The sequence below is a fragment of the Paroedura picta genome, chromosome 11 (assembly GCF_049243985.1).
Source record: "Paroedura picta isolate Pp20150507F chromosome 11, Ppicta_v3.0, whole genome shotgun sequence".
NCBI classification, from domain to species: Eukaryota; Metazoa; Chordata; class Lepidosauria; order Squamata; family Gekkonidae; genus Paroedura; species Paroedura picta.
Window position 1 is genome coordinate 25,750,822 of NC_135379.1, and position 22,676 is coordinate 25,773,497.

Sequence of the window (22,676 nt, forward strand, 5' to 3'; positions counted from 1 at the left end):
TCTCCCCCCACCCCGGAGCACAGGAGTCACCTAGGGCCATGCGAACCTCATGATTCTGTCAGCTATAGAATCAGCTACAAGGCTTGAAAACTAGGCCCTGGCAGCAGCTGGCAACTAGGCCCTGTCAGGCCCCTCTCCCTCCCACCAAGCCCTGGAGCTGCCCATGGTCCTGCCTGCCTCCTTGCTTCTGCCAGCTGCATGACTTACAATCTTGACCCCAGGAGTGGCCAGAAGCCAAGCCCAGGCAGGCCCCTCTCCTTAACCCCCACCACCCCTCCATCCCCCAAGTTAAAACTAAAACACACACAGCCCCTGCCCCCAATAAAGAGCCAGAGAGTCAGCTTGGTGTAGTGGTTATTTGATTTTTAGTTTAATTTTTTTACCAGGTTTATGTTGTATACCACCCCAAGGTGACCCATCATGAGGTGCGGTATAGAAGCCCCATAAATGAACAAATAAATAAATTCTGCTGTAGTACATTGGCTTTGATCACAACAATAATCCCAGTGTGATAATGGATAGATGAATGTCTTAGATATAAAGTGCAGCAGAGTTCCAAACTGCAATAAAAAGCAATACAAGACCAGCGCTGATTTACCTTGGTAAGTGCAAGTTTCAAAGGCTCTATACCCAGTCTTTTGAAAGTTTATGTATACTTCTTTCATTAAACATCACACTGCAGCTGTAGTAACCAGATTCTTTTTAAAAAATATACCTCGACTTGGTGATGAAAACATTTGGCTCTAAAAATAGGACATACATTTCACTGCTGATATGTCAGAAATGGCATGGGTCCAGATATGTAGGCAAAATGTTTGTAGATATCCAAATATTTCCAACTAGGTTCTATAAACATGAGTAGGCATAGCTTGTTTGTTTTACACTTCCATTAAGGATTCCTTTATTGATACTTGCAACACTGTTTTCCAAATATAAGGAAATAAAGCCATATCACATGAAATGCAGGGATATCCTTGAAGGCTGCAAGCAGTAAACATTTCCTGGCAAACAATTGCAAGTGCCCATAAATTCCAACTTAACGCTACTTCCGTAGCCACATGCATGCACCATACTCGAGGGTATTAGCTCAGACACTCTCATCCGGAATGGGTGGATTGGAATTGAGAATTCCCCACCACCTCCCTTTTGCACCACATGCCTTGAAAACTTAATCCTTTCTCAGGACAAATTGCGCCTTCTCAGATCCGCTTGGTGCATTGCAAAGAACTCTGCTGCCCTCAAGAATTCCATCTAGCAGGATTTCTAGGTATCTGTTAACACAGTTTAACTCATTCTGTATCCCACTGACATTTGCACAAGCTCAATGAACACAGACGGGGGGAGACTGGAATACCCAAGTCAAGACCTATTACACCAAGCAAATTTGTAGGGAAAATCTTGCTCTGAGGTTATGGGTGGGAAGGGAAGGAAGGAAAGGGTAAAGCTCTGACAGCCAAGCTGTTAAATATGTTGCTGATTCCTTGGATGCTTACTATAATGATCACTTCTCAGCCAGCTCAAACGTATCTTCCCTCTAATTGCATTTAAAATGTTTCTAATATTTCTTGTAGTGTTCTCTGAGGAAATTAATTCCCCACACACAAATGCCTTATGTATCCCTCTTTGTACCAAATGAAAAGCTGTTCTTTTCTCTCCAGTGTTTTATAGCATTAATATGTTACCTAAACAATTCTGTTACCTAAGTTTAAAGGTTTAATCCTGCTGTGTACCCATTGAAACCAAATATAGCAATTAAGTCAGGTAAATTCTTTGGAAAAAGTGGTGTTCTGAGTTGCAAAAAAATTGAACAGTTTATTTGTCAAAACAAGGCCACTGCATATTTATAACAATTTTCAAAGGACCTTACAGCATTTTGGTTTCTATGATGTCTTCAGTATTGGGACATTATTGAATTGATGCATCACTTAGAATCATAGAATCATAGAGTTGGAAGGGGCCATAAAGGCCATCTAGTCCAACCCCCTGTTCAACGCAGGATCAGCCCAAAGCATCCTAAAGCATCCAAGAAAATGTACCTTCACTTTTCTCCAGGATATCTCTTCACCCTTCAGCTGGGACCTTGGGATCCCTGGAAATACAGTTCCTTTCCAGACTACAGAGATTATTTCTCATCAAGAAAATGGATGCTTTGTAGGGTGGAATCTATGGCATAGTACCCTGCTGAGGTCCCTGTCCTTCTCTGCTTCCTTACCCAAATTTCCAGAAATTTCTCAATCTGGATCTGGCAACCATACTTCATCCCCAGAATTATTTCCTTGGAATAATTGTTTAGGCACCCAAAATGTTATATCTGCTTGATGTATTTTTACATACCTGATAGCCAGAATGCTCCAGTTGTTAGAGTGTCAGGCTAGAACTGTAAGGGGGAACCAGATTTAAAATTCCAACTCAGCCTTGGAGCTCACAGTGACCTTAAACCAGCCACTCTCCGCTCATAAGAATGTTTTAACACAGAGGATTAAGATGAGAGGGCCATATATGGCATGCTCAGTTTGGGTACAAAGGCTTGGCATTTTGTTAAAAAAATGTCTGTGAATAGAATCACAGAATCATAGAGTTGGAAGGTTCCTACAGGGTCATCTAGTCCAACCCCCTGCACAATGCATAGAATGAATAGAAGGGTGGACCATTTTCATTCATCCCAATCTCCTCGGGTTCCTTCCTCATGCTGTTCCCAGGGGTCTCCTATTCAGAAGCAGCATTCCAGGGCTCGAATGAGAGGGCAAAGCTCGAATGACAAGGCAAGGTGAGGAAATCTCATTTTGGGCTCGAATGAGAGGGCAAGGTGAGGAAATCCCAATGATATAAATCCCTTCTATCAATAGAGATTTACTGTAGGAACCAGGCCAAAGGAATGGCTTATCGTACCTCTTCTATATCATTAGGGATCTGACCACTCATTTGTAAATATATGGTTTCTTCTGCTCTAGGGAAAGAGGGATGGAGGACCTCTTTAGATCACTGTAAGGCAATGTTGGGATTTATAGGATCCACATGGACAAAAGTCGCATGGGATGTTTGCGATGGTGATGAGAATAATCAGAAGAGGAAAGCCTGATAGGATGTTTTAAACATATTGCAAAACAGTCTTGCTTCATTTTATCAGAAATAGATGTCAAATAAACAGCTTGATAATTTTTTGAGATTATGTAGTGCCATCATGTCTGTAAGACTCATAAAAAGAAAAAAATGCTACTCTCAGCTCATGAATTTTCTATGCAGTTTGTGCCATGTTAACAAAAAAAGTAATTTAAATGTGTGGACAGTTGCCTAGATCATTGCATTTCCAGCAGAGTTGTTCTTTTGCAATACATGCTAGTTCATCCAAGGTCCCACTCATCCCTGTTTGGGATACCAACTTTGCCTTGACTGAAATTCTTGTCTGGTTTTCTGGTCCCCCCCCCCCTTTCCAGGATATGGCTACTTCTCTCTGAAGCTGTTTGATCTCCTGAGCCAGTGTTTCCACACTTTTCCTCAAGCTCTTAATTGTCCTATCCTTTCATCTGAATCATGGGACCATGACCTCCATGGCCACAAATCCTTCCTTGGTGCTATTTTCTGCCTTTTTCTAGCTCTCTGATCTGGTTCCGTACACTACTTCGTGCAGTGACTTTCAAGCATCTGAGTCATTTCAATGTTATATCCATTGGCCTGCATTAGCAATGAAATTATGTCATGTTACACTGGCCTATATTTTAACATGCAACTAGGGAAAACATTTCCCATCAATCTCAGGATCTAGCTTATCTGAGGATCCCTCATGATTCCTTGGTGTAAACTGCACGGAGCTTTTATTCCACTCCCAGGTCGATTCAGTCCCTCCTGTCTCCACTGAAATCGATTTCCAGTTTGATTTCCATTGATGCAAATTTTCCATCTGCAACCGTCATGCCTTGACCCGCATTCACCGTACCTTTGCCTCGGAATATCAGGGAGCACTTATTTTCCAGAATATCCACCAATCCGTGCCGGATGCACCAAAGGATCCACGTGTAAATGTCCTTGGCACTCGGATTAACCGGCATTCCTCCCCCCGCTCCTCCTCAATGGTAACGTTACGGAACTGTCTTTTGCTGATTGGTCAACCAACCGCTGCGTTTCCAATGCTGACACTGCGTGGTTTTCTCTTGCTGATTGGTCGACAACCCCCCCCCCCCTTTCCAATGCTGACTGAACGTGTTTATCTCCTGCTGACTGGTCGACTCACGGAGTCGAAAGAAAGGGGGAATAATTGTTTCACAGGTAAATACGCTGTTCAGCTCTGTTTTGAGAGCTTAGATTGTTTGAGACAGCACAGAAATGGAAAAGTGTACAAATACAGTAATTAAAAAAACATATCCAGGCGCACTCTGGTGGGAAGTACGTCAGAACGTCAGGAATCGATTTAAACTAACGTGATGCAGATGACGCAAGTATGTTAAAGCTGTTTTGTTTCGGAAATAATGTTTGTTGCAGATCACTCATAATGCCCGAGCCCGAATCGGGCGGAGATCGGCAAGAATAAAAGCGGGAAAATCAAGAGATGCAGAATAGGCCCTTGTCTGTAAATATGTCTTTTCTCAGTCTTTAAAACAATGAGATTCAATATGGTATTCTAAGACTGGTGTAATAGGGAAGTAAATTCCTCTTACAAACAATACCAGGAAATAAATATAGTCCCTGGCAATAACCTACAACACAATGCTGTGCAGTTATTCTCATCTATGTCCATAGAAATCAATGACCATAGACTGAAGTAGCTCTATGCAGGATTGCACTGCAAACATCCTATTTCACAACCAGTCATCATTTTAATAGGTTCCATAACATGCTTCTGGCATGACACATTTTATCCTGTCCCTGCTACATGCTGATCCCATTTAAGAGGTAATGAGCTCCCATAATCTCAAGTATAGCAGCCCGGTAAAGAATCATAGAGTTGGAAGGGGCTATCTAGTCCAACCCCGTGCTCAATGCAGGATCAGCCCAAGTGTTTGACTGACTTGAAAAGTGTTCATCCACATACTGCCTGAAGACTTCCAGTGAATGGGATGCCCACCACTTCTCTAGGCAGCCGACTCCACTGCTGAATTTCTCTTACTGTAAAAAACAAAAACAAAAAAACCCCTCTAATATCCAGTCAGTACATTTCTGCCTGCAATTTAAATGCATTATTGAAAGTCCTATTCTTGGCTGCCAACAGAAACAACTCCCTGCCCTCTTCTAAGTGACAGCCTTTCAAATATTCAAAGACAGCAATCATATCCTTGCTAAACCTCCTCTTCTTCAGACGGAACATTCCCAAGTCCCTCAGCCTCTTATCATAGGGTTTGTCCACCAGACCCCTGCTCATCTTCCTTGCTCTTTTCCACGTCATTCTGTCCACATCCTTTTTTGAAGTAAGGTCTTCAGAACTGCACACAACATTCCAAATGCTTCTTTACCAATATGGTGTGTAGTAGGATTATGACATCCTGTGATTTGTATGTCATGACTTTGCTAATACACCCCAAGAATGCATTAGCCTATTTTTGGTGCTAGATCAAACTGACTGCTCATATTTAGCTTACAGTCCATCCATGCCCAAAAATCTTGTTCATATACCCAAACGTGTGTCTGCCCATCTAATATGTGTGTTTCTCATACAGAATTCTGCACTTATCCTTATTAAATTTCATCTTAGTCACATATGTCCACTTTTCCAGTGAGTTCTGGTCTTGTTGAAATATATCTCTATCTTTCCATATGTTTACCACTACTTCCAGTCTGGTGTCTTGTGCAAATTTAGTGAGTAGTCCATTTCTCACTCTGTGGGTACAGTGGTGACTGGGTGAGGAAGTGCACTAGGAGAAGGTGAATACAAAAGACAGTCCTCAGGGAGTGATTATACTTTTCTTCCTTAACGCTTTCTCTTACAAGAATAACAGGCTAAATAACAAATAACAGTGTAATTATAAAAATACTGTCTTGGCAAAAAGCCTCACTGAGTAGCTCCAAGGAGGATTCTGAATAGACCAGCTTAAGAGTTTTCTCCAAATGAAAGACTGAATGGGAGAAATAAAAAGAAAACCAAGGTTACCAACTGCTTGGGGAAAAACATGTCTACTCCAGTCCCTTGGGGCCTAAATGGGTTGTTACTTATCAGGTGGTATTCTTTAACTCCATGTCTTGGAAACCTTCAATTGCCCATTTCCATAAATTATGTCTTTATTAAAGAGTCTGTGAACATTTTTATCCAGATCTTTTGATAACTCTTTGTATCTTCAGCACAGCAGTATTTATTGACTGGTTTTGTCTTCTGGGGGAAGAAGATAAAGCCCTGAGTACCATAGTAAAATTGGCCAGCCAAATTTATTAAAAGCTACTTTACTATGTTGAGGCATTGCTGTTTTTGTGAAGATAGTTGACAGAGCAGAAGGCTGTATATCTTTAAGCCAACGTGTAAGTTCAAGTTTCTTCTTTTTAACACTAAGGAACAATACGTACCTTGAGTTCTGCAAAAAAGATCTATGGCAGAATCATTGAAGGCCTGCTTAAGTAATACCCAGAAGGTAGTTTTGTGAACTACCAGAAATAATTCACAGTAAGATGAACACAAAGAAAAGTCAATAGGCTATTGTAAGACTTCAAGGGGTCTGTCACACTGACAGTGTTCAAGTTTTAGCAAGCAGTCTATAGAGACATATATGTGAACACAAATGATATTGTGACATTTGGTGCGCTAGAACTTTGATGTAATGTGACTTATAGCCTATTTTAATCAGGATGGCTCATCCTGTGGGAGGATAGTTGAAATAAATAGGCAGTTCACAGATGGCATTTAGATAGAACTTTTTAAAAGGATACGCAGTATATCAACCTATATTAATTTCTGGCATGAAACCCTAATATGCTTTAGATGGCCTGGATATGGTGAAGTTGCTTTTGATTCAGCCAGAGTTTTCTCAGTACTCTGGAAAAAGGATTGCTGGAAGTTTTGATGCTTCTGTTCTTACTAATGAAGTTTGACCCAAAAAGTATGCAGGAAGAAGATGAATACAATAATAAATTTAATATATATATTTTTAAAAATGCAATAATTGTTTGAGCAAAAATGGATTGAAGGAAGGAAGGAAGGAAGGAAGGAAGGAAGGAAGGACATATAAACCAGATGTCCACCTACTTCCTGTCAATATAAATATTGTGGACTGTGACACCTACTGCTGATTCCAGCAGCTCAGTTGGTGCTTCTAGACTCCATGGCCCTGACAGACTGCAGCTCCAAGTGGGACTGTCTCAGTGGCCATGGCATATTGGCACCAATGTCATTGCGCTGCAAAAGATGGGTGAAGTCTCAGGCAAGCTGCTGAGAGGTACAGAATGTTGACCAAGGAAACACTTCCAATTACCAATTTCTCAAAAGAGTTTCAGTTCTCATGAAAGTCTGAGAGCCCCAGTGGAATATGTACTGTTTGCCACATTTTGTTTTAAAAGGGCTGGGGAGGGGGGGAGGATTACCAATAGCTTGGTGAAAAATTGTTCAGTCCCTTTGATAAAGGCTTAATGGGATTTATTTATTAAGGATATATTGACAAGTGGTGTCTTGTAGAAAAATATGGGCTGCTTCTCACCAAGACATTGCAAGATGACAGATGAGGACAGTAGTTGTAATAGTGGAGGAATGGGAGCACAAACAGAGAGGGTTGAAGTGGCCCACTGTGTATGTCCCCTCCCCACTAACAGGCTTCTTTTCTGCACTGTGACCTTTTTTGCAAGAGGGAAAAAGGCCTGTCTGGCAGCAGGGACAATCTCCACTTCCAGATGGCACCAGCCCGGCCCTGGCCCTGGCCCAAATCTGACCTGAATCAAGCCCCCGTTTGCCCCATGGCAGGGAATGTGGATTCTTTTGGCATTCCCTTTCCTGCCATGGGTGGCATCAAACTGAAAAAATTCAACCAATTGGCTGGTACAAAAATGTAATCTTTTTGGTTATGCTTATTCCAATTTATTTTGTAGATATTTAACGTGCAAACATAAACCAAAATGGGTTCTGGACATACACAAAATTTTTATCTTTTTCAGTGGCCTGTTTTCAAGGATGTTCTCTTCTTCAGTGGTTTGTTATCTAAAACAGGTTATTACAAAGTATTAGTACATATTTACATGTGTGATGTTTCCTTGATTTAAACCAGCAAACATCCACATTAAATATCTACAAAATAAATTGGAATAAGCATAACCAAAAAGATTACATTATTGTACCAGCCAATTGGTTGAGTTTTTTCAGTTTGGATTACTCCATTCGGCCAGCTCTCTTTTGTACACATGGGTGACATCAAGGCCTATGTTGGCCCCCACCCTGGGCTAACTATGGTGTCCCAGGAGGGACACAAAATGCCCTAGGAAGCTCCACAGCATTGCACAGTGCCGCTGAGTTACCTGCACATTTTTTTCTGATTAGGAACACAGTATTGCTACTGTGCTTCTAAACAGCCCCCCCCACACACACACACAAACAGCATAACCTTTCTATCCAGGATGTCTCATCTGGAGTCAGAAATCCAGGGAGTACACCAGTGAAAACAATCTTCTGTGGAGACATAGGATGCGGCAGGGCAAACTGCCTCATTGCAAAGAACTAGTGGCAACCAAGCATGGCTGATGGCATAAAGAATGGTTCCCAGATAACAAATAAATTAGTGACAGACTGGCTCTCACAAGCTATGTGGAACACCTACCTGCTCAGGGGTTCCTTGGTCACCCTTCCCCCTCCCTCAGACACACACAGACACACAAACTTTTTCTCCTCTGCCCCACATTCCTCCCTGCCCTCATCCCCTTATCCCTCTCACTTGCCTGACCTCCTCCCTGGTCCCTCTCACACAACACCTACACAACCTCCTTCCCCCATTCGTCTCCCACCCTCACCGCCCTTACCTCTGGCTTACCTGACCTCCTTCCTGGTCCCCCCCTTCCTTAGACGCACCTAGACTCCTTTATCCCTCCCACCTCACCCCACTCAGACTCCCTTCTCTCTCAAACCTGCCCCCACCCAGAACCCCTCCTCTTTCCCACCTCCCCCTCCCCAGACTCACCATTACAGCAGTGCTGATCTGGGCATCTTCTGCACTGCCCCATAACTGCTTCGACCTTCAGCAGGGGCAGTGCTGGCCCGCCAGGCCTCTGCACTGTCCTGTAACTGCCCAGGCCTCGGGCAGGGGTGGTACTGAGCCACCTGGCTTCTGTGCTGTCCCATAACTGCCCAGGCCTCGGGCAGGAGCAGTGGTGGGCGAGGCATCCAACCCACCACCCTGCAACTGCCCAGGTATCCTCAGGTAGCACAGAAATGGTACAGCCTCCTTCCCATGATGGCCTGTGCTGCCCCAGTTGACTACCTGCTGTACCACCTGCAGCTGCCTTGACCTCTTCTGGTGCGCTCCCTGGGGCAGGACTATTTATATCTGTTTCAGGGGGCATGCTAGAAGATGTGTTCCACATCAACAAATCATGCTTAAATGTTGTTATGGAACATAATACCCTGATATCACGACTGTAGAAAAAATACGAAGTAGGATTTGGATAATTGATATTGCAGTCTCAGGAAACAGCAGAATAGGAAAGAACAGGAAAAGACCACAAAAGAGTACCAGTTGTCAATTGTGCCAGTTGTCATTGGAGCTTATAAGTCTCAAGAAACATCTGAACATTCTGGGCACTGAGCAAATAACACCAGCTCAGCTCCAGAAAACAGTGTTGATTGACACAGCAAGAATGCTGTGAAAGGACATCAGCAATTTCCAAGGACTTGGCTAGATCTCAAACTGCAGAACACCATCTACCACTAAAATATCTGACTGTGATAATTCATAACAACAACAACAAATCTTGCAAAGATACATCTGCAATTCCAAGGAACTTGGCTAGATCTCAAATTGCCAACCACCATCTACCTGTCAAATACCTGACTGAGAATTCTTAATAATAATAACAAAAATACAAAATGCTTGTGCAAATTGATACATCTTAAATATGTTTAGGATGGGGGTCAAGACCAATGATTACGACAGTGTTAAATAGGGTATTGTTGCCTTGAGTTGAAAGCAATATGTTATATATTAACTTCAAAATTCTGCCTTCCTTTATTTAGTACCAGACTTAAGTACAGCCCACTTTGGAAATTCCACAAGGTGTTAGCTGAAATAGCTTCTTAATGATTTAGTTTTAACAGAATAAGGTGATGGACAAGAGGAAAACAACAGACTTTTAAAATTATATTAACACTCACTACTTGCAAAACAAAAGTATTGGTCCAGTTATCTAAATCTCCTGTGGGCCCTTCAGCTCAGGTCTGATGCAGAAATATACTGGAAAAGAACAACTAGCTGATTAGGCTGTCTGCCAATACTTGCTACAACTGCATGGTATCATAAAACACCTTGGCCTCTTCCGCTAGTCCTAGTGATACTGTATTACAGAGGAATAACTTTTTTCCAGATAATTCACATTTTTTAATCATTACTTTCCTTTAGCTTTACTGTATATGCTGTTCATGTCATAGTAAAGAAAAATGTCTTGGCAAAGAAGGTTTTAAAGCAATTACGTGCATCTAATGGAAAAACAGATACACCCTACTTAAAGTTTTGGTTTCACACAGTGCACTTGTCAGCTCTCATGGCAGTTTAAGGGGGAACTGATAAAGTCTGCAACCTAACGAAGGAATTCAAATTGTGGGCAGATTGAAAAGGATGACACCCAGCTCTATCTCCTGATGGATGGATGGCCGGACTCCACCCCCCCTGGAAACATTTGCCAGATGTTTGGAAGCGGTGGCTGGATGGCTCAGGCAGAGTTGTCTGAAACTCAGCCCCTCCAGGATGGAGGTCCTGTGGCTGGGTAGACAGGGACAGGATCAGGAAGCATGCCTCCCCTGCCTGGACAGGGTGCAGCTCATGGCTGTACCAACGGCCAGGAATTTGGGGGTGATCTTTGGTGCCTCCTTATCTATGGAGGCTCAGATCATGAAGGTAGCCTGAATGGTGTTTTTCCATCTGTGCCAAGCTAGGCTACTAGCACCCTACCTTTTCCCAGAACACTTGGCCATGGTGATCCATGTAACGGTGACTTCCAGATTAGAGTTCTGTAACTCACTCTATGTGGGCCTTCCCTTGTCTCTGACATGGAAATTGCAATTGGTGCAAAACGCAACTGCTAGGGTCCTCACAAGGTCATCTTGAATGGCCCATGTCCAGCCTATGCTGAGGCAGCTGCATTGGTTATTAGTTGGCTTCCGTATTAGGTTAAAGGTTTTGATTCTTATCTTCAAGGCCATCTGCGGCCTGAGTCCCACTTATCTGAGGAACCATTTGTCTCTTTTTGGCCCTCACAAGGTTCTTCACTCTGTGGGTATGAATTTGCTGGCTGTTCCCTGGACCCTGGGTGGCACACCTGGCCTCAACCAACCTGGTGGAATGAGCTCCTAGAAGAGCTGAGGGTCCTGATAGAGCTGTCAGCATTCTGCAAGTCTTGCAAGATGGAGTTCTTCTGCCGGGCATTTGGTTGAGGCCGGGCTAGAAAGATTGGGTCATAGGCCCACAGGCCAGACATCACCAGCAAATACCCTCCCCCCACACAGTGTTGTGGTAGGGTATGCGGGATGGTAAAGGGGAGTTTTGCAGACTGTTTTTTTTGTTGACTATATTGGTTTTGTATGTATTGGGTTTTATGCAGGTTTTTAAGGTTTTATTGTACATAAAAACGTGAGCCAGCTGAGCTCAGGTGTGGTGATCAACAAATACAAATATTAAATAAACAAATAAATGCTCTGTGTTGGGAAATTTTGGGGGTGGAGCCTGAGAAGAGTGAGGTTTAGGGCTTTTTTTCAGCAAGATAGAATGCTATACAGTCCACATTCCCAAAGTGGCCATTTTCTCCAGGTGAACTGATCAGTAGGAAATCTCCAGCTACCACCTAGAGGCTGGCAACCCTATGAAGGGTTCAGATTCCATCCTCAGTGATTCCTTTTAAGAGCAGAGTGAACAATTGTTATAAAATACCTTCATCTGCCTCAGCCCTGCAGTCTTCCCTCAAGAAGGGGGTAAGATATAGAAGAAGGCTGGGGAATATGCTTCCATGTTATGTACTACTTCATAACAAGGATGGAAATGTCCTATCTCTTTAATAGTTGTTTCATGCACGAAAATGAGTGGCTGAAGTTTTTAATCTCATGGAGGTAAATATCAATGGGTAAGTAACATCCCACTGTTAAAGAGACAGGGCTTTTTTTTTTTTCTCCAGGCAACCCTATCCTCAACAGCTTAGACTGAACAGCTTCCAAAAGCCCAGGAGGTTCTGTGAGGAAGAATAATCTTGTGTGTGACTAGTTTAAAATACCCTTTTCTCTTCTGCCTGTCCTGGTATGTCCAGGAACCAGTATATAATGCCCACAGTGACTTATAGCACTGAAATCTAGTTTTGGTGTAGTACTCCAGTGCAATTAGTTGCTGAAATATAAGCATTGTGGTTCACCTATTCATAGTAAAATTAATTTTCCACTCTGCCTGATACAATGAAGAAATAATACATCCAGTAACTTCAGACAGTGGCAGCATTTGAAACTGCCAAGCATTTGGTATCAGATTTTAAGAATCCATTTCCTCACACCAGTTCCGATCAGCTATCAGATCAGTCCGGTTTGGTGCTGATCCGAACTGAGCCTCTGGGGAGTAATTAAAATCCCAGTTTCATGGTGGTGCCATCACCATGTGCCTGGGATGAGGTTTATGTTTATTTCTTAATGCTTTTATTGTGATTTTTATCTTGTAAATCCTTTTGTCTGGCTTTCATCCCTGATCGAGAGCCAAAGCAGCTTTTCATGTCATCCCCCCATCCCTCTATTAATGCTCACAACAAAAACTTTTAAAAGGTAGGTTAGGCTGAAAGACTGTGATGGGGCCAAGGTCATTTGGCAACCTTTCAGAGTGGAAGGATCTAAAATCTGCCTAATCCTAGCAACAACATGAGAATGCCTTGTCAGACGGCTGTCTCTAACAACTGGCAATGGCTTCCTACCAGGGAAATAATCCATAAAAGTCTCTGTTCTCCTAGAGAGTTCATGCATCAGTCTTGTTTGTGATCCTCTAAATCATTGCACCAAAAAGGCATCAGTAATTCCAGAGGGATAGCCACATTAGCCTGCTGCAAGATTGCTACTAGCCCATAGGAAAAAAATATCCATAATAGAAGCTTAATGGAGTATGATTTGCCTGGTGGGGTTAGTTACCTGCCTACTATGGCCCATTTCCACATGTTAAGGCTTTTAATTCCTCTTCAGGCCATTGGCAATCATTGTCTGTTGCAGAAAAATATGAATAGGAATCTTGTGGCAGGCCAAAGACTTCTTGAGAACACAAGTGCATTTTAGATATAAATATGACCGCGGCCCCACTTATCTTGGCACACAATCGTCATTGCTTGGATGAGAGAGGGCTCCAGAGAAGCAAAGGATGTCTGTGGATCGTCTCTTGCAGCTTCTCAAAGATGACAACCCAACATGTGCCCATTCCTGCAGTGGGCATGGCTGGCAGCATGGAAGATTTAAAAGGCTCCTGGAGCTGTCCTCTTTTGCTGTGTGCTGCTGAAAAGTTTTCTTCTGCTGCTCCCACCCTCCCTCCCTTTATTGGTAAGTTGGAATGCCTTTTTGAACACTTGTTATTGTCATAGCAGGCAATTTTGGTTTGGGGACGGATTCTTTGGGGCTGAACCTGCACCTGCATGAAGGACTCCAACTAGTCTTGGGATCCTTCTGACAAAGCTGCACATGTGCTTGAGCAGCAGCATCTTCCCAGACACGGAGATGGCTGCCACACATGGCACGGTGGCTTAGGCGGGCCCCAATAGAGTTTCAAATGAGTAGCCATATTGGTCTGAAGTAGCACAATAAAATCAGAGTCCAGTAGCACCTTTAAGACCAACAAAGATTAATTCAAGGCGTGAGCTTTCGCGTGCAACACCCTTCGTCAGACTATAATCTTCTTACATCAGGGAATATATAGCAAAAATCAATTCTGTTACATCAGTAGACTGTGTCAACCAAATACAGCCAATGATAATCCTTTGTCAAAACAGCCAATCAATCCCCTAGAATTCAGTGTACTTTACAAAGAGAAACCAAAATGCTGCTATTAGAGATCACTCTGACCACAGTTGGAAATAGGATGCTGAACTACATAGACAATATGATCCAACAGGGCATTCCTTTGCTCTGTTCCCTCCTTCCTCCCCCTTTTCATACCACCTATACATTTCATTTCTCATAAAGGAAGTATCTAACTTCTGGCTCCTGAAGATAGCCTCTATAATGTAAACGAAGTCTACTCATCTTGTGCAGTCGCCATCCTATCACTAAAACAATAGCTTCAAGAGAAATCAGCTTCCCCCATTAATCATAACAGTCTGTCGTCAATGAAGCAAAAATATAATCAAGTGCCAACTATGTTAACGACTTCACTATCTACTATCAAACACCCAGCTTTCTTGTACTTTCATCTTGGGTGGATGTTCTTGAAAGACACAAAAAATGTAATGTATTGCCTATTGGAATGTAGCTTTGTAATGACTATTTTTGAAATTGTTAGGGAAAGAGTGGTGGGCAGGTTGCTGTAGTACTATATCAATAATTTCCCAGTATTCTTTTTTAAAAAAAACATGTATTCTCCTTATTCCTTTATTTATTTGCTTACTTAGAACATTTATATTCCACCTTTCTGCCAAATCAAGATCACCAAGTTGGTTAACAATTAAAACAGTATAATAAAAATACACCAGCAGTTTTTATTATACTTGATTTTTGCCTTTGGTGCCTGTTTGCTTTCTAATGCTAACTCAGAATTGAGAAAAAAATGACCCATATTTAAAATGCCTTAAATGTTCACTGCACAGCCTGGTTAGCAGCTTACCTGTCAAATGCATCTGAACCAGGCTTGTCCTAATGCTTAGTGTGTAGGGTTCATCTCAAGACTACCAGATTTCATGTAAAAAACAAAACAAAACAGATTTCTAGACTATCTAGATCCCGGGATTAAAAACAAACCAAAACAAAATGTACAGAGCTTTCGGCAGTCAAAACTGGTTGGTTTCTCATCCCCATAAAGAAGCATGCGAGAAGTCGCAATTGGCTGTAATGGGTATCAAGAAACAATGCTTTGCTTTCATGTTGCAACAAGCTGCTTCTCCTCTGACCTTGCCTTAGTGAAGGCTCACATGATCTCATTTCTGAAAGTAAGCAATTTGAAGGAAAGAAAATATTTTATGCCATCATGTGAATTTTCAAACTATTCCTAAAAACTACAGTAATATAATATACAATGACAGTACAATCAGTAAAACACTTTCCTGGGAGATGCCCCAGACTTCTGCAGTATTCTGAGATTTTTTTGCAATTGCATTGTGAGTTTCTATCCTTAAATATATAAAGAAGCTGTGTTTATAGCTGAGACCATGGTCATTTGCACAAGGGTTGTTTGCTCCAGGTCTGATGCTGTTGGAAAGTATGTTCTTTCATGCTCCACACATTTCCCCACAGCTCTGTGGTACATTCATGAACCTCCTTGGTTTCCCTTGACTTTTCTTCAGCCTTTCCAAGCCTGCCTTGCTGGGAAGTTCTGGCAAAGCAAGAATGGCTGCTGCATGGGTGGGAAAACTTGATTTTATCTGGCCCTACTTGCATACAGTCATTTCCCCTGCCCCATTCTTAAGGTTGCTAGGCATGGGGAAATGGAGGGTGGACTGTCATGTGATGGCATTATATCACTTCTGGACCCATTATGCATGGCAACAGCCATGCCGTGCTGCTGCCATGCCATTGCACATATATGCATGGAGGAGGAGCTCCCCCGGCACACGCCGGCTGCCTTGGCGCAATGGCCCCACAGATGCAACGCAGGGCTGGAAGCACCGGGAGCACTTTGAAATGGCGGCAGCAGCAGTGTGGGACATGGGGGCACCACTGCATGGTGGTGGGGAGCAGCATGCTGCTCTTCAACCATGATGGGAGTGGGGGATGCTCGTGTTGGCTCCATGGAGCCGCAGAGCCGGCAGGGGCGAGAGACATCTCTGCAGGGACGCCGTAGATCGGGGGAGGAGCTGGGCCAAAAGCCGGGCTCCTCCAATTATTCACAGGGCTAGCCTGAACTAGTCCTCCCTGTGCCCTCACAAGACAGCTTTATCAGTGCTGTCGTGAGCCCAAGGTTATCCAGCTGGTTGCTGGAGATCCCCAGGCCTCACATGGAATTTGGTGACCCTAGTTTAACGATGCAATTGTTGTTTCCTGCCACAAGCTTTTAGGGTTGGGGTGACTGAAGATTATTTTAAAGTATAACAGTATGCCTGTGTTTCTTTTGTAAGTTAGATCTCCCCTGCCTCCCCCTTTGCAATTTGCTTTCTGTAATATCACAGATTTATCCAAAGTTTACAGTGCAATCATTGCTCCTTGCTATTGTGGAATGATTTATTTCTCTAGCTTTAGCTTTCATTCCAAAAGGCAGAATGCCAAATCATTACAGTATATCTAGTGTTCTATTGTTAAAATATATGATCTAGCATTACGATACTATGCAGAGATTCAAAGAGCCAGAGAAAAGAATTGTGGTAAATCAAAACCTCATAAATACTTTATAAAGTTCTTTTTAATCTCTATCCTGATGTACAACAAAAAAAGTAGTAGCTTATTTGCCATTATAATGGCAGGGTCTTGAGACCCTATACTCCCACCTTTGTTTTATAACCAAATATGTGCATTTATCCTTTGGAGAGACTAAAAAATACAGCACTTGCTTGTTGTCACATTATATTTCCTGAACAACTGCATTCTTAATATTTTTTTTGTTTTTAACCTTTCATATCCCATAGTTTTTATGTCATGTAGCAAGAATTGTATAATATAATTGTAAAAATATAAGCCACTCTTAAATACAAACATAAAAAGACATACTAGTCAAATATGTGCACCCCTCTGAAATCCTCTTTCAGTTTGTTTGTTTTTAAGTCTTACAATGCTTGTGTTTATGCTATGACTATGGCTGATCTAAGTGGTTTGGAGCCAGAGAGAAGGCATTCTGAGCACCTGTCTCCAGTTTTGTAGAGCAAATGTCCAAACTGGGAATCTGTGGGTGCTTCCCAGCATGTTCCACTTCAGGTGGGTACTTCAGTGCTTGGACATCAAAATTCCCAACAGGAAATCAGCTTGTTAATGACATGACAAAGCTGTAAAACCTCCAAGAATGAATAAATATTTTCATACTTTATACTTATACTATACTTGCATGCACTTATATTCCTACCTGTAATCAGAGGTAGGATAACCCTGAGAAGATTGTTCTATGTATTGTTTCTGGGCACTGTCTTTTTTCCTTGACATAGAAGGAGTACCATGAAGGGAAGTCCATCTTCCGTAGAATGTATAATCCCTGAGCCAATTTAGGAAAGATGTATTACTGAAATGACGACAAAATATCTATTAATTTAGCATGAAATATTTAAATCATAAAAAAATGTATAATGATTCATACATTTACACAGACAGAGTTGTAATTATTACCAATTTGTGTGGGTGACAGAATCTTTTGCCCCTGCCGTGCCTGAGATTTGTAACTTGCAACCTGATAAAAGTAAAAGAGAGCAAAAAAGTGTAAAATTGAGGACATTCCACTTAACTGGATATATCAATAAATCCTGCTGTTCTCTCCAATGGGGTCCCAACTTACTTTACAACATCATTTTCCCCTCCTCCATTTTATCCTCACAACCACCACCCTGTGAGGTGGGTTAGGTAGAGAGTATGCTATTGGTCAATAAGCTTCCCTGGCAGAGTGGGGATTAGAATTTAGGTCTCCGTGATCTTAATTCAGCACTCTAATCACTGTATCACACTAGCTTGGTCTTCATAAGAACAAAGCCTTCTTCATATATGCAAGGTTTGTTTACTTTTTATTACTTTCATTCACTTTTTCATTACTTTTCTTTGTTTTTGAATTCAATGTTTTAGATTTCTCTTCAACGCTTAAAGGTAAAGGTATCCCCTGTGCAAGCACTGGGTCATGTCTGACCCTTGGGGTGATGCCCTCTAGCGTTTTCATGGCAGACTCAATACGGGGTGGTTTTCCAGTGCCTTCCCCAGTCATTACCGTTTACCCCCCAGCAAGCTGGGTACTCATTTTACCGACCTCGGAAGGATGGAAGGCTGAGTCGACCTTGAGCCGGCTGCTGGGATTGAACTCCCAGCCTCATGGGCAAAGCTTTCAAACTGCATGTCTGCTGCCTTACCACTCTGCACCACAAGAGGCTCTTCACCTCTTACCCCCACCCTATGTCCACATCTCTTCAAAGGTCCACTTTGGTTTTGATTTTAAATCTGAAGGTTGTGTGGTCAGTCACTGTATTTAAGATCTGTATTGGAAGAACAAGAGCCAAATATTAGGGTTAATTAAACTCCAAGTCTCTGGAGAAAAAGAACATGTAATTTGTTCATTTTTTCTACTGAATTAGCTCAGTAATATGGCAGGTGGAGCAGAATGAAGCTACTTGGATGCACATTTGTCAAAATACTTTGGCTTCTTTCTATGATTTTGTCAGTGGTAACAATGATTATTAACAACTAGTTGCTATCAGGAAAATGATTTTAAATCTGAATTAAACTGGCTCTTATCCTAACATTATGCATCTTAACACAAAAGCAGAATCAGTACTGACTCAGTAGGTGGTCTTTTTGGCTTAACTTGTACAGCATCTGTATTTTGCTTGGAGTTCTACCCAAAACTTGACAAGGGCCAGCCCTGCCTTTAATTTATGATGCTAGATCACAACTCACAGTGATAGGAATTCTGGCACCAATTTGTAAAGAAAGCGAGGAGTAGGTTAACAAATATGTTTTATGTTAGAATTCAATATTTAAACTTGCACTCTGTGGAATATACAGATCAAAGTGATGTTTAGCACAGAGAGTGTCTTGGGAGACTCCTAACTATTCTACTGTAGAATTCCTTTTCAATTCAGCTATCTCACCATGTGAATAGCTAATTTAAGTCTGAACTGGACCATTTTTCATGACTTGTAGAGAATAGATACCTTAGTTTAAACAATATCTTGTATGATCTTCATTTATTGGTTGCAGTCAGTTGGTGTTCAATAGTAGAGCACACATTTTATGCATAGTAGGTTTCAGGTCCAAGCCCTTGACCTCACCTGAACAAATGCCACCTGGTTTTGATCCCCTCTCCCCCAAGCCTATCTAGGGTAACTAATTCAGTTATTCTAAAAATAAATATTTTATTTTTTATCAACATGCTGTCTGGTCCCCATTATAGGGATAGGTATGGACCTTAAAAATGGACAGTTTAGGGTCTATAGCAGCCCACAAACCAAACTCACTTCATGTAGATCAAACCAGTTTGGGACATTCAGTACAAAGGAGAATAGCCCTCTGGGGTGCTGGAGACACCAACCCCACAGGGGCTCTCAGTATGAGTCTGTTCTACTTGCCCACCAAATTTGGTGAAGATTTGACTTAGGGGCATCCAAGATCCTCCCACCAAGAATGTGCCCCAAGAAAGTGCTTTTGGGGAACAGGTTCTGGAGTATATAGAATGGACCTTGTGCAAGCTAGAGTCATCAAACTTGCAGTGACTCTACATGTCCTCCAAATTTTGTGTAGATTGGACTGGGGTGGAGTTTGAGTTACACCTCCCTAATGAAGTATTGGAATGTGCAGATCCGTATTGTGCATGATTCAACTGCATATATGAAGAATATTCTATGGGAGCATCAGAGGGTATGCATAGTTAGCATATTTAGATCCGGAACTTTCTGGTGTTTTTCAAATACTCTCCTCCTGTGTCCTAATTGGCTCAACTGGAGACTTCCTGTTTCTTTAAGCACACTTCCTCCCTGCTTGCCTTCAGATGCAGAAGAACAGCTAGGCAAACTCTCTCTCTCCAAAGTTGTTTCAATTCTCAATAAAGCTATTTATTCTTTATGCAGCTGGTTCTCCCCCTCCTTTGCATATTTAAAATCTGCCAACTAGAAGGTGCCCCCAGGAAAGTGCTTTTGGGAGAAGCATCAGTTGCAGGTTCTGGTGTATATAGAGGAAACCCTATAAAATCTGGAGAGAGCCAAAAGATCAAAAAAGGAGGGTTAGGGTATGTAAATGTGAGGTGAGGCTGACTATGCTTCAGCTCCTAACGTGAGCAGGGAGGCTGTCAGAGCCCTGAACCACAAACACCCAAAGCTCCAAAAAAAGAGGGGAGGGTTGGGGTATGTAAATGTGTGAGTCCACAGATGAGGCACCCAACAGCAAGCATTATCAGAGAACTGTAGAGCCCTGACTTACAAATACCCAAAGCCCCCAGCAGAGAGAAAGAGACTAAAGTAACAGAAGCCAACTGCAGCAGAAGCAAAGCAAAACTGCAGGCTAGGCATGGCACACAGATCTCTGGTCCAGCAAACATACCACACACAGCCCATAAAGTTGATCAACAGGGATATGTCTTTAAACCCAGGTCATCTTCAGGGGAATTCACAAACAAAGCCCTACTGCTCAATGTGAGTAGAAAGACTGGGTATTGTGGCACACACACAGCTAAGAGCAAAGCAATCCCTTCCCTCCCCAGCAAGCCTGAATCTGATCAGCTTCCATATGCTATTAATCATAAATACAACATTAACCTTCTCCTACTCACTGCAACCCCCCATCAAAGGAACATAGGGCTGCACCCACTCCTGTAGTTTTCAGATGCCATAAAGCTGAATGGGAGATCTCTAATTGGCAGCTAACATACTACCTTTTAAACTTTTATAATAATAAAATACTAAAATTTTATTTATTGCCCACCCTTCTCTAAGGCATCAGGATGGTAACAACAAGAATAAACAATAAATAACATAATATTATTAAACCATAATAGTAAAACTATAATTTAATCTACCGGTATGTTCCAGTTTTTAAAAAAATTCATTCCAAATGTCACCTCCTTTGGTCTGATGATATATAAATTTAACAATTTGGTAATGGTTTGGCTGATGGTTTTGGGCAGGGAGACGAGAACTTCAGTGTTATTTCTGGCTTCAAACATAGGCCTGGAAGAACAGACCATTTAGAGCCTTAAAGGTGATAGCCAAGACCTTGAATCTGAAGGTTCCTCAATCTGGAGCCAGTGCAGCTGGGAGAGCTTCCAGAGGACCTTCAACAGTAGCCCAGCATAAAATGAGTTGTAGCAATCCAGTCTGGAGGAGACTATTGCGTGGATAGGTCAGATGCTGACAGGTAAGGTGTTAGTTGCTGTGTCTGGTGAAGAACTTAGATTGCCTGGTGGGCAACAATTCTGACCTGGGCTTCCATAGAGAGAGGAATCTAGGATCACACCCAGGCTCTTGACAGTGGCCAAGGTTGTTAATTGGACTCCATCAAGAGCTGGGAGTTGCACTGACTCACCTGGGGTATACTGACCCAGCCAGAGGACCTCTGTTTTAGCGGGATTCAGCTTTAGCTGGATTCACTTGAGCCAGTCCACCATGGTATCCAAACAACTAGCTAACAAATTTGGGGGTACAGATGGATTACCATCCATCAACAGATATAGCTGGGTGTCATCTGCATATTAATGACTACCCAGTCCAAATCTCTGGACCAACTGGGTGAGGGGACCCATGTAGATGTTAAATAACACAGGGAAGACATACAAAGAAGGAGAAAAGTTAAACATTTCTTGGCTGGGATGAATATCAACAGTTAAAATGAGTATATTGCCAAAAATAAACTTTTTTATTTTAAATGTTACCAATCCATATAAGAAGAAAACACTATGAGATTATGGCAAAGAGTATTAAACAAATTCCTATCAAATGGGAAAATATCAAGGATAAGATTTAAGGCATTACAAGATTATAAGATTTAAGGCATCTTGTGGCACAGAGTGGTAAGGCAGCAGACATGCTGTCTGAAGCTCTACCCATGAGGCTGGGAGTTCAATCCCAGCAGCCAGCTCAAGGTTGACTCAGCCTTCCATCCTTCCGAGGTCGGTAAAATGAGTACCCAGCTTGCTGGGGGGTAAACGGTAATGACTGGGGAAGGCACTGGCAAACCACCCCATATTGAGTCTGCCATGAAAACGCTGGAGGGCGTCACCCCAAAGGGTCAGATATGACCCAGTGCTTGTACAGGGGATACCTTTACCTTTACCTTTACCTTTAAGATGATAAAAAACGTGGTGGCTTTGCGGATCCAAATATTAATTTATATAGGCAAGCAGCATTAGTTTCAGATAACAGATTGGATTACTGATCCACAAGGAAGCAGAAACAAACTAGAGACATTGGACACTAAAGAAGGAACTCATTTATGGGTTAAAAAATTGCTGAGAACCATTTAAAATCAAGATGGGAAACAAAGATACGGTTGAAATGCAGAGAAAAATTAAGTCCAGCAACTTCACCACTGATCTCTGTCTACTGTTACAAGGTAGAAACTAGAGAGTTTTTCTTCCTCTAATGCCCCTTTCATAATGCAATTTGAGGCAAACTACTAAAACCTATTCTAGACAAATATTCAGGCCTGCCATAAAGGGAAAAGATAAAGATGTTGCTAAATAATGGAGGAAGCCATATAATGGTTTACGTTGCCAAATTTTGTGGTGGTGCCATTAAGATAC

At 42.1% G+C, this 22,676-nt stretch overlaps 1 protein-coding gene and 1 long non-coding RNA gene across 6 annotated transcripts in view; one reads left to right on the top strand and one right to left on the bottom strand.

Moving 5' to 3' along the window:
• Positions 1 to 22,676, bottom strand: part of LOC143821096 (uncharacterized) — an 87,508-nt gene that overhangs the window by 12,100 nt on the left and 52,732 nt on the right. For all 3 annotated transcript variants that reach the window (XM_077304726.1, XM_077304724.1, XM_077304725.1), the window contains 2 exons: positions 17,573 to 17,633; positions 17,316 to 17,468 (listed from right to left, as the gene is read on the bottom strand). In XM_077304726.1, the coding sequence (XP_077160841.1) occupies positions 17,316 to 17,468; positions 17,573 to 17,633 (214 nt within the window). The remainder of the gene's footprint in view (positions 1 to 17,315; positions 17,469 to 17,572; positions 17,634 to 22,676) is intronic.
• The window catches only part of LOC143821098 (uncharacterized), a 69,701-nt gene that overhangs the window by 11,968 nt on the left and 35,057 nt on the right, over positions 1 to 22,676 (top strand). The gene's annotated exons all lie outside the window — the stretch shown is intronic.